Consider the following 18,751-nt stretch of genomic DNA (forward strand, 5'->3'; position numbering starts at 1 on the left):
TCTGTCCCTTCTTGAAAAATATATACAGTAAATATTCAGCTCTGAAAACGCGATGCATCAATGAATCATACAACCATCGGTGTAACAACAGCAAAGGCTTGCTTTTGTGTTCTGTGTTATTTTTTGCATGAACATGAACAAGTGCATACTCAGAGCTTCCAACAGATGTTTGGTTGTCATGGCCATTTATTATTCATCGCCTAATTTTAGCAGCCCTTGCAATAACTGATAAGTTAGGCAGTAGGGAGTCCATGTGGCTTTTGTACCCTTTTGCGCTTAAAGAGCAAGAATGTTCGTTCCTATAGCTTTTACTTTAAGACATGCTGCAAGATATTGATATCTAATCAAGGTTCTGATTGGCCATTGGTCACAAAATCCAATCTGTGGAAGTTATACAAAATTGCACATCCTGATTTGTATTGAACAGAACCAAATTTTCCCACATGGTGTTACAAGTAGAAATTTTGTGCTGGATCTAACCCGCTAGTTTTCTGCCTTTATAAACATACACAAGTTTATCTTAAATCTACATAAGAAGGATGTATACCAGATCTGGTCCTTACATTTTAAGAATGTAAGCATACTGCTCCGTATTATAAGGAAGCTTAAGGTCGTTCAGGAGTAACACAGTAGTTTTTTCCCTTAGTGTGCTAAATTTAATGTTTTTAAAATCTGAACTCGTAAGCTCTTTTCCTGAAAAGATTGCTTTCTGCAACGTGAACCGCCCCAGCAGTGGCTTGGAAATCTGCAAACAATTATGTGGCTGCAGCCAAAGATTCTTTCCATGGCTTCACATCTTCCATTGGTTATATGAAACTAGTAGCTATAATGGAGGGGAGGGGGGGGAGGCTGAAGCCTGGCAGCTATTTTCCTAAGAGTGTGCTCACAGTTTGCTTTTACCATATTCACTCATGGATTCATTTGTTTTATCTTTCAGTGCATCAGAAATAAGTGGATGTTTGAGGAAAGCTTGTGCTGATATCTGGAGCAAATAAGCCTCCCTTTGTAGTGTGGAATATTTGATAAAGGGAGAACCCATGCATGCAGCCCTGACCCCTTTGGAGGATAAAAGTGTACTAGATATTATCTTTAGGTGGGTAGCTGTGTCGGTCTGCAGTAGAACAGTAGGATTTGAGTCCAGAGGCACCTTAGGGACCAACAAGATATTCAGGGTATGAGCTTATGAGAGCCAGAGCTCCCTTCTAAAGTATCTGAAGAAGGGAACTCTGACGCTCAAAAGATCATACCCTGAAAATCTTGTTGGTCCCTGAGATGTCTCTGGACTCAAATTCTGCTGTAGATATATTACGTGTCCAAAACTTTACCATGCAATGTTTTTCCCTGCTAGGTTTCTGCTCTGTAGCATCTACTCTTTATACCCTAGCGCTTTCTATGAGGAATTATCCCATTCTTCCTCTGACAGGTCAGTGTATATACATGGGAGCATTAAGCATAACTGAAGGACAAAGGGACCAGAAACTAAACGGTGACATGACAAAGAAGAGACCACCAAAAGCGTTATCGAAGACATGTTCTTTTCAAAAATTATCCAATGTAGCTGTCAGATGGACCCTGCTTATCTGCCACACGTGGCTATTATACTTTGTACTGTATTCTGGGCCTCTGAGAATGTGTAAAGAAATATCTGTGTAGCTGTGAATCACTGATCTTGCAGGACGCTACTTTCACTTTCTCGACTGGCATGGGAAAGTGTCCTTGAAGTGCCGGCTGGAGCCGTATCGCCCTGAGACATGAAACGAGCTCATCCTTGTCCTCCCCTCCCCTCCCCCATCCAACCTTCTAGGTCCTGCATGCCTAAATTTCTAACGGTCCTTATCCCAGGGCGGGAACCTTGCTCTATAACTAACATTGCTTTCCCCCTTTACGTTACTTCTGTCAATGCTGTAGTCTGAGTGCACTGATACTGATGGGATCTCCAATAAAGAAACTTTAACTGGACTCTTGGAGTGTCTACAGTGAAGTAACTGGGGTTCTAACTGGCAAAGCCTGACAGTAGCTTTAACATGTTTTGTAAATATATATTCCTCCACCTTCTAGACTTTCTTCAAGGGAAAGCAAGTACCATCGCTACCATCACTCTCTTATTTCCTGTCTCTTCAGAACAGTGGTCCTCAGAACTGGGGCCTGACAAGCATGGGACCCATTGAGCTGTAAGCGCACAACAGGAAGTCATATGATAGGGGAGAGTGAGTTATCTTTCCAGTGTCAAGGCCAGGAATCATAACAGCAAGACTAAAAGGACTGGAGATAGGAACAACAGCTAAGCATGGGATAAAAGCCAAGAGTCACTACTGATTGACTTCACCTTGTGGTTCTGATGCTCTTCTCAGCATACATGCAAAGATCTAGCTGAGTGCAATCAGCCTCCACGATCCACCCGAGGACCTCAAACCCGTGTTTGTCCTACTCAGTCTGTCGGTATCAGGGCCGGCGCGCCCATTGAGTCCAGGTAGGCGGTGGCCTCAGGCGCGGGGTGCCAGAGGGAGTGCCAGAGGAGGCGTGGGGGGGCGGGAGCATGTGCCACAGAGCTGCAGCCTCCTATCCCTCCTGCCCTGCGCCGCCGCCGCCAGCACACGCCCCTGGCCGGGTGCAGCAGCCGTGGGCAGGCGTCTGTGGCGGCGCAGGCAACCGAGCGGGAGAGCTCGGAGGCCATCCGCACACCGTCCCAGCTGCCTGCCGCAGCAATTAGGCCGGCGGTGCGTGTGTGCATGCGCGCATGCGATGACGTCACATGCGACACCATCACGCAGGCTTGTGTGCGTGCGCACGCGCGGGAGGGGGGCCTGGCCGGCCGTGAGCGCCGAAAACCTTGGCGCCGCCCCCAGGTCGGTATGCTTCCATCTAGTCAACTTCCAGAGTACTGTTTATATCTGACTGTTCCTCGCTACAGGCATGTCTTTCTGTTGGCATGCCTAAATGCCTTACCATCTAGAGCTTGGCAAGGGAAGTTTTGTGGGATATCATACTTTGATAGACTATGAAACTGAAGTGGAAGTAGTATGGACACTCTCCATCGCCTGACTTTTGAATGTAGCTATTTTTCTGAGGCTAGGAATCTTTTAATCTTTCCTTGGCTCCAAAATATAGATCATACAGAAACACTCTCTCTTTTAGTAGAATAGTAGACCCATCACTCTTTCAGTTGCGAAATTTTATGGGCCTGTGATTGATTTTTGCAACTGTTTAAACGTGATCTAGTTTTTATATTTTAGTAGTCTGCTTAAAACTAGTAAGAAGCAGTATGAGGGAGGGGGAGAGAGACCACAGCTCTAAAGAGTGCATGAGATGAATACAAGCACAAGCAAGGAAACTATTCCCCAGCGAAAGAGCTAAAAAAAGGTACATATACTGGAAAAGGAATTGTAAAGCTTGAAACACAGCCCTGTTTGTGGAGAATAAACCTACCCTTTAATGACAACATTAGATAGTTTTTTGTTTCAGTTTGTTGAGTACCCAGTTTCCTGGGGGTAAAGTATAGATGACTGGGGAAGGCAATGGCAAACCACCCCGCAACAAAAAGTCTGCCAAGAAAACGTCGTGATGCGAGCTGACATCCCCCCATGGGTCAGTAATGACTCGGTGCTTGCACAGGGGACTGACTACCTTTACCTTGTTGATCTATTTATGGACAAAAAGGTCACGAAGCTCCCTAGGTTGGGATCTGTGAACTGGGAGAGGAAATTCCATGAATTTGATTCCGCTCCCTGCTCAAACACAGGGGGAAGAAGGCCATACCCTGCCATAGCACAGAGAGCCTTAATTTATGTTACCTGGGACAAGTGCAACCCCCTACAGCTGCATAACAATTTTATCCTACCCTCCTATGATAAAAGGTTCTCTACAACTCAGAAGCTCCCCTACAGGAAGTACTCAAATTGTGCAGAAAAAGGTTGATGAGGAAGGGCTTAATGAAACCAAGAAAACTCACCTCCACTTCCTTTACTGTTAGCCACTCCCACAGGTCTTCATAAGCCACACCCCCAAGCTCTGGGGCTACAGAATCTTATACAAATTAACCGTATAGAATGTGGAAAAAAGTAGGGCGATCTACAGCAAACACACATCTCCACTCTGATGTGTTCTCACTAGGCACGTGAAGCTTAGAGTTCAGAAATGGGGGAAAGCAGGGCTGGGTACACCCCGTAGAGACTCTTCCAGGGAAGGGGCATCAACTGAGAAAGAGACAAACTCCCTTCAGCCAGTGAAGTTTCTGCACCCATCTGCCTCCTCTCCACACTGTGAAAAAATAACATTTGCAGGGGCCTCAATCTTATTCTGGGTTGGAGTCAATTCTCTTGCAACGTACTTAGACAGAATGGAATTGTCAGAAATTTGTCCACTGCTTTCATTTCCCATTCCGAATCTTTACCAAACAAAAGAGACTGGCGAGGCCACACATTTTTCCTGTCCTTCCCTCCACCAGCACGGCTTCCATCCCCAATGCACAGAATCCTGTCCTCCTCTGGGGAGTTTCTCATGACCTTTTGAGTTGGAGACACCCCTGCCCCAAATCTTTCTCCTGCTAGAGTTCGATAAGGTGTAAACAAAGCAATACAGATTTAGAAACCAGACGACCCTACTGAACCAGGTGCACAGGCACAGAGAAACACTGGAAAAAACCACTAGGCGGGGGGAGCTGTGATATCTTTAAAATAGAGGTATCTCTCTGTCTCCTTCTAAAAGAGGAGCAAAGGTGGTCTGTGGCATAAAAATCAGTAGCTTGGCTAGACCAAGAAAGAAGTCCCGTATTAAAAGATGCCTTGCCAAGAAAGAAAGGATAGGAGGGAGAGGCTAGAGCTGTAACTGGGTTTCCAAACTGGGAAACGTCACTACAGAGTTTATAGTGGTTAAGTGGCTGGGTTGCAAATTGGCACTCTGCTGGTTCGAATCCCACTACTGCCATGAGCTCAGCAGGTGGCCCTGGGAAAGCCACTCCTCTGAGCCCCAGCTCCCCAGCTGTATTGTGGAGATCAAAATAACACTGACTTTGTCCACTACTCTGAGTGGGTCACTAATGTTTCTAGAAGAGTGATATATAAGTACAATTTTTATATTATTAAGGAGGGGGTGAGGCTTGGAAGAAAGGCAATTTCCAAGACGTGCTTTACAAACTGTATCTGGTTCATATATTCAATTGGATACAGCACTGGAACCAGGCCCACTTCACCACCATCACCATCCAGAAAGCCTCCCAAATGGATCTCATGAACCAGACACCCACAGAGCCAGTTCATGCTGAAGAGTGTGATGCAGGAGCAGACCCTGCTGTCAACTAAATATATGAATCTAGGTACTGTAGATACCATCTGTCTAAGTGGTCTTCAACTTTTCTACGCTTGGGACCCACCTTTAACACCCAGCTGGCAGCAAGCTGGCAGGGCACTAAGCTGCCAACTGTGTGACAGAATCACATGATGAGGAAGAGGAGGAGGCAGAGTTATGACTTCACTGAGAGGGGGGGGGCTGCATACTGCCAGGGGCTCATGAATGATCAGAGAACCAATCTGTAGGGTGGGATGGGCTTGTGTGTGTCGCCTGGCCAGGGAAAGAGAGAAGGCAAGAGAGAGCTTTTGCTATTTGTCTATGAATATGCTTCTGCTAAGCACAGCCTCTCCACCACTGAGTATCCTTACTATCCTGCTACTCCTGTCAGCGGTATGTGCAAAGAAAGGCAGGAGATTTGGAGCTTTGTAAACATGTACAGCAGCAGCAGATCCTTCCTAGAAGTAGCGACCTAGCTGAAGTTCCTGTCTAATGGGCAGAAGACCGGAGAGTTGAAGAACATGGTACTTGATAGATCCTATGCAATTTTTATCTGGGTTGGCTTCCGTTTTGTCTTGCTTCATTCTTGTGCAGTGGACATAATTTCCCTTGCTACTACTGACGTAAATATTCTGCAGAGAGAAGGTAGCGCAGGCAGATGTTACAGCACCCCCCACTACTATTCTTTGTTTAATTACCACAGTTACAATTTCTAATCAACATGGCTAGATTTAGACACTGATGAACTAATGAAAACTATTCCCCTGTCGGCTGCAGTGTGGCTGTGTTTTATATTTGATCTGCTTGACAGTAGGCAGTTGCTGTTCTGGGCCCAATCGCTAATAACGAAAGCATGGTAAATGGAAGTACTAACCAGACTAACTCTGAACAACTGCGAGAGTCCAGATTTCGATGAAAACCCCCTCTGCCGCTTTTGCTCCCCTACAGAGAAATGGCCGAGTCTATAGCTGAATCAGAGTCCAGCACCAAGCTCAGAAACCTGAGCTATCACTGCTGGGAGGCACAGCTGCAGAAAATATTGACTAACCATTAATATGCTCAACTGGGCTCTTGCCTCATGACCCGTCGTCCTCATTACCTGCATGGTTAAAACGGATACTTTTTTACACTAAGAGCTATGATCCTAAGCTCTTCCTCTTTCCAGTAGTCTCATTCTGTCTTCTAGCCCTGCATCTCTACATGAGTTATATCTAATCCTTATCATTATTTATGCTTTGCCCTTCGGCTAAATACCCTAGGTTTGAGCTTATGCGTCGCTGGGAGCACCATTTCATTATCTTTGATGCCGGAAGCTGTCCACCTGACCAGGATTCAGGTTACAAGATTCTCTGCTGACTGTCTCCCTACTCCAGTCTTGCCGATACTCCCTGCTAGGCAAATCCTGTCAGTAAGATTCTTGCTGTCAACTAAACCTTCAACAAAAGGGTACTGCGGAGTATAGCAAACACAGAGGCAGGTCTTTATCTCTGTGTCAACTAAACCTTGGCAAGCTAGGCTCAGCTTCAAAACCCAGATCCCTCCTTCTGTGTGAACAGCGGCTCTTTTGTCAGGTCCCGCATTCAGGCTTGCTTCCACCACCCCAATGCCCTGTACGGCAGGCTGCTTACCTGCTCTTTAAAAGACTCTGTGGTGGAAGGCGGAGGAGGCTTGTGATTCACCCCTATTCTCCCTCCTTTCCCCCTATCTGCAGCCTCGTCAGCTTCCCCATATTTTTGAAGGCCAGCCAAAGAGAAGGTGGGTCCACCTACAGCTTCCTGGATCTCACAGGAGGATGGGCCTCCCCCCAACAACCAGAATGCTGACTGGATGGTAGCTGTAGCTTCAGGTGTCCCTGGTTTAACCCCTTCCTTCCTTCTTCTCACTCCACAATTGTCCTCCTCACTCCTGTTCCTCTGCTGGGCCATGTCTGTGCTGTTGGCTCCTGGTCACGTAGGCAACGGAGTTCCCATCATGGCGGATCACCACCACTTGGCGCCACAATGTCTCAACTCTTTCCCTAGTAGGAGTCAGGGGTACCCCAACACCTTCTTTGGGCAACCCTGACCGAATCCATACATATGGGAGAACACAAGAAAAATGTTGTAACGGTCCTTTTTTCTGATGGGCAATCATGGGAAGACATTTAAACTTTGTTGGCTTTAGGGAATCTCACAAAATGTTCACAGGAGAAAAATATTAAACCTGCTCCACTGTGAAATGTGTGTGGGCATATACAGACAAGCACCCTTTCCCCTGTATGAGTGATGAAGTGGATCTGAGTTTGGCTCCTAGCCAGAACACTGAAGGCTTCCAAAACTGCACTTCCTCTTCTTCCCACGCCCCTGTCAGTTTCAAACTGACTCAAACTTTTCTCATTAATCAGATGCCTCGCTTGCAGCATCTTCCACAGCAAAGAGGAACAGAGCACAGCAATGGGGTCAAAAGACATTAGGGGGCTCCCGAGAGAAGAAGCTGCAGTCCTCAGTCTCCTCTTCTGCTGTGATGCCTATAAAAGTGGTTTAGGAATCGGTGCTTTGTTTTACACTGAAATTTAAAGACACAGGAAAACTCTCAGCAGTCACACATTTCTTTTAATCTACTGTACTGGAATTAGCGCAATAATCTCGCTCAGCAAAAGACGCGTGGGTTGAGAGGCTCAGCAGCACGAGTGACTTTCTGTCACCTAAAAATAAGTACTAGTCATTTCCATATAGAAATTTTCAGCCAGGAGAGAGACTTTCTCCAGGTGTCAGCATTTTGGAACGGAAGAGAAGCCGCCCCAAGAGAAGGATGATACAGATGGACATGGGGAGGCGACGGCCTTGCTTTGAGAAAGAGTGTGAAGAAGTGGGAGCTGTCAAGTCCTCAAATGCTGGAGACACACGTGATGACCTGAACGGCAAGGATGTAGTTTGATCCTGGTTTAGAGAGAAGAGAGTCGGACAAACCAAGTGCTTTCAACCACCGTGATTCTAGGAAGTATCTTTTTAATGGTGGCATTGTCGGGCTGCTCAAGTAACAAGATGAATGTTTAGATAGTAGTTCTCAGATACTTCCACTTCAAACGGGAAAAAAAACACAGAACAAAAGGCAGAACACAAGGCATTTTTCCCCTAAAATGAGATGATTGCCTCAAAATGTCTATGCAATTGTGTCTCGGCTCCATGTTGCTCCGAGAAGCTGAATAATTTGGAGCTAATAAATAATGTATGCTGGATATAATAACTTACCCTGCCCAGAGGACTCATTGGATGCGCAGCATAATCGGATGTCAAATTGTAGGGTGCAGCTTCACTTATCATGTTTATTGGCCGGTCTTTCTTTTCTTCAGATGTCATTGTTGTCGCTGTCCTGAAAATAGAATGCGCAATAACACCCAAACCTGCTGTGTTCGCAGACTACTATCCAGAAGCATCCCGAGTTGCTTTTTATAAAGGCTGAACATACTACTTTCCCAGTCTCCAACCAAGAACACTACTAAGATGCTGCAGTTAAAGCAAAACGACCCAGAAAAACTGTTAACGGAAGATCAACAAGTCAAGCTTTTAAAAATACAGAACAACTCTAAACCAGTCAATTTATTAATATATACAGGGATTTGGATCCTGCCCAGATTTCTGTAGGTGCAGGCAGATTTTTGCCAATGTCCCTCCTGCAGCAACCCAAAATGCCCCTCCCCCCACGATGCTCTTGGGAAACAAGAGACCCCCAAGCTATTCTTGGGGGGCACAACTGGAGATCTCCAGTGCAGGAGGTGGGCATCAGGAAAAATATCCCCCTCCTCCACACACAGAAATCTAAGTGTGATCCAAGTCATGGAGTTGTCCAGCTTTCTATTTGTTTTTCTACAGGCAATCTTCTCCTTTAAAATTCTCTGTAGTTTCAAAATTACCCTGTTAACAGGTTTGTGGTGAAAAAGAAGGAAAAGGCCTAGCTGCAAGCATGAATCTAGCCGGCATGCCTCTTTGGATCCCAATCCATATCTGTAGGCAAAAACGCTTCATGAAAACCTGCACTACTTGAAAGGAACGACGACTCAATCAGTTACTGTGGCTCTATCAGCCATCTCAGCTGCCTCTAGCACTTCTGTACTACATTAAGTAACCTAGCCAAGCCCAATCTCGAAAGCTAAGCAGGGTTGGTCTTGGTTAGCAACTGGATGAGAGACCTCCAAAGGAGACCAGAGTCGCTATGTAGAAGAAGGCAATGGCAAATCACCTCAGCCTTAAACCTCAGCAGGGGTTGCCATGTTAGTTTCGACTTGACAGCAGTCTTTATCACCGCGAAGTTGAAATACATACAACAATCATGTCAATTAAAACATACCAATGTATCAGTAACACATACATGAATAGTTTAGGTAAACCCAACAAAGTAACAGGAAGCAATTTGTATGCAATAGTTCACCTGAAGAACTTAAACCAGGAATTAAAAACCTTATCTAATACCAAAGGAAAGTGGGGTGGGATGGCGGGGGGACTAGAATGTTGTCAGCAGGCCAAAAAATGATCTGAGTTCAGCATTCACAGCTGAACTCAGATCCTAGGCTAGACTTTACAAGTGGAAGCGATCCACCTGGTACTTTGGCCCCATGCCAGCTAAGGTCCTAAACCTTAAAACCAGCATCCTGAACTGAGCTCTGAGTTGCTGGCATCTATTTGTGCTGCTTAGCCTCACAACAACCTTGTGAGGTAGGTAAGACTGAATGAGTGATCACCCATGAAGCCTTATGGCTTATCAACGATCTGAACTTGTGCTTCTGAAATCCAAACTCATCAGTGTAGTCACACAGAGTGTGACGACAGTATCTTGTTTTACAGTATCTTGTTATACAGGGGGATTCAGGAATTTTGAACCCAACTTCCTAACAGAGAAAATGTATATATTGAACTGTGTTAAGCCGATATAAAACGTGGATACGCAAGAGACATAAAAGTTCTTCTTGCTTTTTATATCTGAACCCCCAAGGAGATCACTGTTCCCGAACCACTGCTGCAATTGGTACTTAAAAATAAATGCAAGATACATGGCCCACATAATCAGCATGAAAAAAAGTTAACTTCTAAATGGAGTTGTGATTGCGGCAAAGGCACAAGGTACCTGATTTTTTAATTTATGTACTATGGTTATATCCTGCTTTTCATCCATGAATCCCCCCAAAGTGGCTTAACACGTTAATGATATCTTCCCTCTCCCCATCCTGTTTCCCGATATAATTGTCTCTGTGGGCTGAGTGAATTTTTTAGTAGAGCTAGGATCTGGGAGAACCGAGTTCGAATCCCCACTCTGCCATGGAAACTTGCTGAGTGACCTCAGGCCAGTCACACACACTCATCTTAACCTACCTCTCAGGGTTGTTGTGAGGATAAAATGAAGGAGAAGACAATGTTGTTAGCCACTTTGGGTCCCCACCAGGGGGAAAAGAAAAAAATGAAATACAACTAATATCCTGCTAGTCAAGTAGAGAGAAGCTCTACCTTCAATGACAATATTAGGTGTATTTTCAATATTAAAATTAATAGATTAATTAGAATATCAGTTACTGAGATAGTGCCCTCTCCTCCCAAGACAAAGATTCTTTAATTGGAACGGATATGTTAATGGATGTGGGAACGTACATATTCCAACTCCTGCAAGCCTGGGGAAGAAGTCCCTCCACCCTGTTTTTTAGGTCAAGCCATACCATAACCCTATTAAAAAAGGTAACCTGTAACTCAAATAAAGGCATTCTTGGCTAGATGGAATACTTGACCGCAGTCAAATAATAGATAGTTAACTGATGTACATCACCAACCCAACGTGAACAGCTCTTAATAAGCTCTTTATTCATTGAGTAAAATAATCACTTACTGTTCATTCACAACAAAAATGCAGTTGTCCTGCGACGGCTGGCCTGTGACTGGATGCTTGCAGGTCACTTTTCGTTCATTATGACTGGAGGAGACAAAACACACAACCAAACACATAAGCACACCATTCTTTTCAACACACAACTGCAAAACTCAGAAGCAGCAACCAAGCCAATTCATCACGGAAACTTTAATTAGCACATACGTGCAGCTTCTCACAGTGATACAGTCACAGACGCTAATGATACTTGAGGCAGGGTATTTTAAACTCAAGCATCCAGCAATCCTTCCGAGCTTAGCATAGAACATTTGCGCTGAACATTCCCACTCCATCCATATTAAACCGGGTTACAAGTTTTTGTTTTTTTTAAAGGTTGCAGTTAATATTTTAACCCCACGGTTGATGCTCTGCACTGGAATGGCTGTTGAACTCCAGGATATGGAAAGAGAAGCAAAAGGAATCTTGAATGAAAAACAAGGCAAGTAAGTTTGCCTTATTTTTTATGACACTTTTTAACCCTCCTTTCTGCTAACAAAGGATTCAAAGTAGGTTACAGTTTGGTGTAGTGGTTAAGAGCGCGGGACTCTAATCTGGAGAACCAGGTTTGATTCCCACTCCTCTCCTTGAAGCCAGCTGGGTGACTTTGGGTCAGTCACAGCTTCTAGGAGCTCTCTCAGCCCCACCCACCTCACAGGGTGTTTGTTGTGGGGATAATAATAACAGTTTGTAAACCGCTCTGAGTGGGCATTAAGTTGTTCTAAAGGGCGGTATATGAATCAAATGTTATTGTTATTGTTGTTATTAACAACAAGCAATACACAGAACAACAATTAAACACTGCAATCATGTACATGGAGTATCAGAATCCCAACCTTGAAGGACCCTTTTGCAAAAGCACTGATCGCCCAGCCCTCTAAAACAGTTATCCATTGTCTGGAAATGACCTTTTAAACCTCTTGGGACTTTAGACTGAAATGTTGAGGGCCTTCTTGAATCAGAGAGGAAGGTCACTCCTCAGAGCGGGGAAAGCTACTGAGAAAGTCCAAGTCTGACCAGAAGCTGTCCGGGCCTGCCTACATGGCAGCACCATGAGCAAGCCTTGGTCAAAAAACCAAGATGCTACACAGGAGCATATTAGGAAAAGCTGTCCTGTACATATGGACCTAGGCCATGTTCCTCAAGAACATATCACCTAGATCAGGGGTCCCCAACGTGGTGCCTGTGAGCAACATGGCACCACTGACACCTTTCCTGGTGCCTACCAAGTGGTTTTAGAAAGTAGGCAGGGACAGGTAGGACCTCTGATTGACTGTGCAAATTCAAAAAAACTATTGCTACAGAAGCAGCTTCCATCACAGCACAAGGATCTTCACTGTTAGGATTGAAGGTAAGCTACGGCAGCCATTTTATGGCTGGCTCGACCTGTGGCAGCCATTTTGTGGCTGTGCTCACCACACTGTGTCAGAATTCCAAAGGTGCCCACAGCCTCAAAAAGGTTGGGGACTTCTGCCCTACACAGACTAGTGACCCAGAAACTAACTTCCTCTAACACAGGTGCCTCTCCTCATCTGGGCCATTTCCACACGGCTTACCTTGTTCCGGAAAACAGCAAAATCTCGAGCAAAATCTCGCAAGCAGATGCTGTTATTGTGTCTTTTTGTGTGAGATTTCGCTGTTTTCTGGAACAAGGTAAGCCGTGGGGAAACGGCCCTGCATTAAAGACCAGACTTTAGTAAATACAGTGCTTAACATAACAGTGGTTAAACTGCATAAATGATTCTAGGTTCTGCTGAGTCAGCATTTCACTGGCTATTTTCAGACATAATGACAAACCCAGATGTATTTATCAAATATTTATATCCCACCTTATCCCACAGGTTCAAGGTGGATAGCCCTTGTATCTGAACTGCAAACAATGGTTCCCTCCACTTCCCTACGAACCAGGCTTCTAAACCAGGATTAAATCTGAGTATGGAATTCAAGTTTGGAGGGAAGAGAACAAACTACAGTTTGCAGATATGGCATAATGTCAAAACAAAGGTCTGTTGTGAATGCCCAATAATTATATTATTTGGAGGGGGGTGGGGAAGCTGCAGCATCTGAGCTGAAGGAAAACCCCAGCTTAGTCACATAAAACAAGATCAGAATAAAGCTACTGGGTACCATTCTTTCTCTGCCTGAGCTGCATATCTGTCAAAGGCAACAATATTAAGCCTGCATTATTACACTATTACTAGGACTATCAATATTGTACATGAAATACTTAAAAGCAGTAGGGGTCTTCAAGTCCAATATTTAACACTCAACACATCCTCCTTTTCAATACTGTTCATTAAAACATTTCTGACCTATCCTTCCATCCTACCGATCTATAACTTGGCAGATTTAAAAGTCATTTTCAGATGGATTATGAACATGAAAAAATTAAGCCCAGCAGTAAGAATTCCTAAAGTTTCTGAAAAACTGAACAGTGTTCAAGCAGATATAACTAACTTTTCTGCCATACTGTTCAGCCTTACAGTCACTAAAAGAAAAACCTACTTTCAATATGCAGCTCACCTTGAAACCCCCCAAGAGTCTTAGCTTCAGTGAGATAATCCCAGCAATTCCCCTGTTGGTACTTTTGCTAACATTCTTAGATCTTAATCACTTTGCAATTTCACACAGTCGTGCTCTAATCATAAGCCCCCTTCCAACACCAAAACTCACAGTACAGCATTAGCGGCTTTGTTCCTTCACGAGCAGCGTGATAACCACCAACCATACTAGCCAGAGAGGTGAAAATTCAATCTTTTCCGTAAAACCTCTTTCTTATGCAGAAAGGTATGCATGCTGAGATACAAAAAAAATGGAAATGAATCCGCTCCAATGCTAATCTTGGCTTAACAAGCATCATTTTCGCTGTTTATACTGTAAATAAAGGAGAGATTAATTTCTACTGATTTTGGGGGGGGGGTGGATGGGTGGGAGGAGTGCTTCTCTGGTGTTTTAACATTTACAAGGTTGCACAGTGGTTTTTACACTGCCCCATGAGGGAAAGCTGGAAAGAGTCTCCAGTTTGAGAAACTCATTCCCTGGGTATGATGGAAGAAATCTTCCACGTCATATTAGGGTGGATACAGCAGAAACTGTGGATAAGTGTCTGGTAATAAATGACTCCCATTTACAGGAAACAAAAAGTCAAAGGAAAAACTGTATATGGTGCAGATATTTAAAAGGGATGGGGTATATAGATGTTTTTTTTACAAAGCTAGAAGACTGAGCCAAGGTGGAGGGACTGGAATGTTTAGTACTAAAAGACAGCATAGATGCAGTGGCCAGATCTGAAACCTGGTGAAATGGAGAGAATAAGTGGGATAAGATCGTCCCTGGAATGGCCAGGGTGGTATTGCCTTTACCTTTACCTGGTAATTGTCTAACAAGCTAGAATGCATAGGAGGAACAGACTCCTCAATGCAATCTGCACTTGTGGAAATATTACGCCTGAAAAGTAACTTACTGCTGGGTGTGCTATCCCCTACCCCCCACTACTGTCTCCTGACCAAATCTCTAAGGGTAGAGTAAGAAAACAGAGAGGCTGCTAAAGGAGACAATGTTGTAATAATAGGGGGCAGGGCTTTTTTTCAGCAGGAACGCAGGGGAACGGAGTTCCGGAACCTCTTCAAAATGGTCACATGGCTGGTGGCCCCGCCCCGTGATCTCCGGACAGAGGAGAGTTTAGATCACCCTCTGCGCCGCTGAGCAGCGCAGAGGGCAATCTAAACTCCCCTCTGTTTGGAGATCAGGGGGCGGGGCCACCAGCCATGTGACCGTTTTCTCCGAGGGCAACCCACTGAGTTCTACCACCTCTTTTCCCAGAAAAAAAGCCCTGATAGGGGGACCTGACTACCCTCAACAATGATTGGGCCAATGTCTGCACAAATCATGGCAAAGAAGAAATCTCTAGACATGATGAATGCCTGCGCCCTGATGGAGCCAACTGAAGGTGTGGTAACACAAGTTTTGATCATGAACGATATTGTATGGAGGTGAACATCGTTGAAACACCAGGAACAAGGCCAAAGGGGATCAAACTCAATGTACTTGTGAGCAGGTAAGTTGCCCAGGAAGTCCAGCCCAGCACTGTTTAACTTCAGATTGTCAAAGATAAAGGGGGTTCGATAACAGAAAACTGAAAGCAAGTGTCAGGAGAGTCAAATATTTTCAGGATGCTTGGAGATTATTTAAAAACACAACAATAGACATTCAGCTACAATATATACAAAGGAGAAGAAACAAAGCCAAAAGGAGGTCTGGTTGTTTAATGACTGAAGTCAAGGAATCTGTAAATGGCAAAGTGGTCTCCTTTACGAAGTGGATGTCTAGCCCATATGGGAAAAATCTGAGGGAAGACAAACTCTGGCAAAAACAATGCAAGACAAAACGAGCAAAAATGGAATTTGAGGAACACAGCACAGGAAGAACAAGGGCAACAAAACATTCTTTAAAAACATCAGAAGCAGAAAACCAGCAAAGGGTGTTGGGAACATTAGTTGGCAGAGGTGTGAGAAGACTCCTGAAGAGGGATAGGGAAATTACAGGTAGCCTTAAATTCTCTGCATCTGTATTCACATCTGTATTCACTGTGAAAGGTGTTGGGGAGATACATGTCCCTGAACCAAATTTTTTAGGGATGAAGCATCGAAGTATTTTTTTTTAAAGGTTCAAAGGCTAAATGCTAGAAGACTGGAAAACAGCCAATGGCAAACCCATTTTTAAAAATGGATCGAGGGAGATCTGACCTGTTAGGTCAATGCCTGACATGGAGACATTCGTAGAAAGAGCTATTAAATTCACCATTGTTAAACACACTGGAAAACAAGCCTTGTTGAAGAGGAATTCGCACGGTTTCTTTAAAGGAAAGTTCTGCCCTGGCTCACCAACATTTTAGAACTAAGCATGTCAACAGGCATGAACCCTAGCCGATATCATAAGCATGGGACTTTCACAAGGCATTTGTCAAGGTGCCTCAAAGTCTTCTGAGTAACATTAACAATCATGGGATCGGAGGATGGTTAAGGATTAAGCAGTGAGTGGGAATAAATCGAGAGTTTTCACGGTGGAAGGAAGTGAGCAGTGGGATCCCCCAGAGATCTATGCTGCGATCAGTGCTACTTAATTTTTCATAAATGACTGGAATGGGGTCCGGTAGCAATTTTCCCCAGGCCAGTTTGGCTAGGGATCCTGACGGTGTTTTGAAATCTTCTGGGCACAGAGTAAGGGTCTCTGTGTGTGTGTGTGGGGGGGGGGGAGGTATTTGTGAATTTCCTGCATTGTGCTGGGGGCTGGACTAGATGACCCTTGAGGTGCTTTCGAACCCTATGATTCTATGAACAGAGAAATACTTTATGGATGATACTGAGCTGTTCTAGATGATTAAAACACAAGGGGATTTCGAGGAGGTCCTAAAGGACCTGTCCAAACTGGTGGAATGAGCGATCAAATGGCAGATGAAATTTAACTTATAGTACAATAAAAAAATCTTAATTTCACACATCTGCTGACAGAGTGTGAGCTGGCAGACTAAAAAATAAGACCTTGGAGTTCTGGTGGATAGCTCAATGAGAACGTTGACCCAGTGTGCAGCAGATATAAAGGCAAATTCCATGCTAGAAATAATCAAAAAAGGGACTGAGAATAATAAAGACGTGTATTATAATATGAACCTTTCCATTCACTCTGGTTATCTTTGGAAGCCCTGGGGCAGCTTTTCCCCTCCGCCTGAGGCTAAATGGGTAGTGGAAAGGCAACACAGAAATGTTATAAATAAATAAAACTTATACAAATTCCTGATGAGACTGTGTACATTGGTCACTGCACGGCAAAAAAGGATATTGAAGAGCTGGCAAAAGCACAGAAGTGATCATGGGGCTGGAGTGCCTGCCCTATGAAGTAAGGCTAAGGCACCCGATGTTTTTTAGTTTAGAAAAAAAGGTGAAGTTACTGAGAGGAGACAGGAATACAAAATTATACATGAAATACAGAAAATAGAAACTCCTCCCTTGCCTCATAATACCAGACATTGGGTCGCCTTATATACTGTAGATTCAAGACAGCCAAAAGCACAACTTCACACAATAGGTAGCTGACTTGTGAAAAGCAATGCCATGCGACATGGTGATGGCCACTGGCTTACACTGATTTAAAAGGGCACTGAACAGAACTACGGAGGATATCATTGGATACAAGCCACGAGAGCTGGAAGATAATCAAGCTCAGAGGCAGAATACTTTTGTCAGGTGCCAGGGAACAGTCAGCAAGTGAAGTCGCTTGTGTGTGGCCCCTGCTTTGTGGCATCTAACTAACCACTGCTGGAAACAAATAGATGAATCCAGTGATGCATCAACAGAAAGTGCTAGCAGTCATAGTCCCCCCCCCTTTCTCCTCTCCCCACCAGTCCCTTCTGATCCATGTGAGCTGAGTCTTGAAATAGGGGGCCCTACTAAGCACTAGCAGCCACACAAGTTGGTGAGCTGCAACGAGGAGGAAGGAAGAAGAAAAGGAGCAACGGTGCCCTTTTTGCTTCTTCTTTTGAGTGAGCAGATTGTGGGATCCAACTGTTGGACTAGATGCACCACAGGTCCGGTCTTACATTCTTACATCCTGGCTGTGTTCATTTTGTCTCTATTCTAGAGGCTATTGTAGGACTGCTATCTTTCTGATACCTATGAAACTTCAGAGTAGGGATAGTATGAATCTGTGCATTTGCAGTTCCTTAATGTTCAAGAAGCTCTGCTATATCCTTCAAGAATCTCCTCATCTCCCAATTTAAACCCAGGTGATTCTTCTACACTAATATTAGGTTAGTCTTATGCTTGTCTTTTTTCCCTTCAGCTGTCTGGTTCAAGATGCCCTTTTTAAAGCAAATAAAATGAGATTTTTATGTGAAGCATTTTTTTAAAAAAAAAACTACAAATGGGCTGGGATTATACTGTTTTTAATTTTCTTCCCTATGACAAACCAAAATGAAGTAAAGTTTGTCTTCCCTTTGGGCTTAAAAGGATCGTCTGTATTTTATGTTCCCGTGGTTATGACTACAGAGTATCCTCTCTTCATTTAGAATGAATGCTTGCACGACATTCTTCTCTTTTTCTTTTCTTAGAAACCATTCTATTTCTCTTAAGGGACCAAAAGGATTTTAATTTAATTAGCACAATCTGATTCACTTAAAAAAAATACCCAAGCAGTCACAGCCATTCCTCTGTCTGGCATCCTTACTCACAAAAGGAACAAAGACTGGGAAAGGATGTAAAAAAACCCCAGACAACAGAAATATAGTTCTGCTCAAACTCTGACAAGCAATCAAACAAGTTCAGTTGTGTTTTGTCTGTACAAAAGAAACCACTAAAACCACTGTGGTACAAACGGAGCAGATAAACTTGAGAATTCTTTTTTGCACCTCTACTGAAAAGCTATTGTCTTTGTCTGTCACTTATACAATGTACCAGATTATGCTACATGCTGATGATATCTAACAAATTTCCTTGGTTCACTCATAATTATAACCCTTTGTCATTACAGAAATTAGCCCTGGGGGATCCTCAGGCTTCTGCCCTTCCCGGCACACAGCAAAGAATCT

At 44.1% G+C, this 18,751-nt stretch overlaps 1 protein-coding gene across 7 annotated transcripts in view; it reads right to left on the reverse strand.

Moving 5' to 3' along the window:
* PLEKHA5 (pleckstrin homology domain containing A5) overlaps positions 1 to 18,751 on the reverse strand; it is a 242,630-nt gene that overhangs the window by 77,124 nt on the left and 146,755 nt on the right. For all 7 annotated transcript variants that reach the window (XM_054988048.1, XM_054988047.1, XM_054988045.1 and 4 more), the window contains exons 4-5: positions 11,134 to 11,217; positions 8,514 to 8,634 (exon numbers count right to left, since the gene is read on the reverse strand). In XM_054988048.1, the coding sequence (XP_054844023.1) occupies positions 8,514 to 8,634; positions 11,134 to 11,217 (205 nt within the window). The remainder of the gene's footprint in view (positions 1 to 8,513; positions 8,635 to 11,133; positions 11,218 to 18,751) is intronic.

This window comes from Eublepharis macularius, chromosome 9 (assembly GCF_028583425.1).
Source record: "Eublepharis macularius isolate TG4126 chromosome 9, MPM_Emac_v1.0, whole genome shotgun sequence".
In the NCBI taxonomy this organism is placed as follows: domain Eukaryota; kingdom Metazoa; phylum Chordata; class Lepidosauria; order Squamata; family Eublepharidae; genus Eublepharis; species Eublepharis macularius.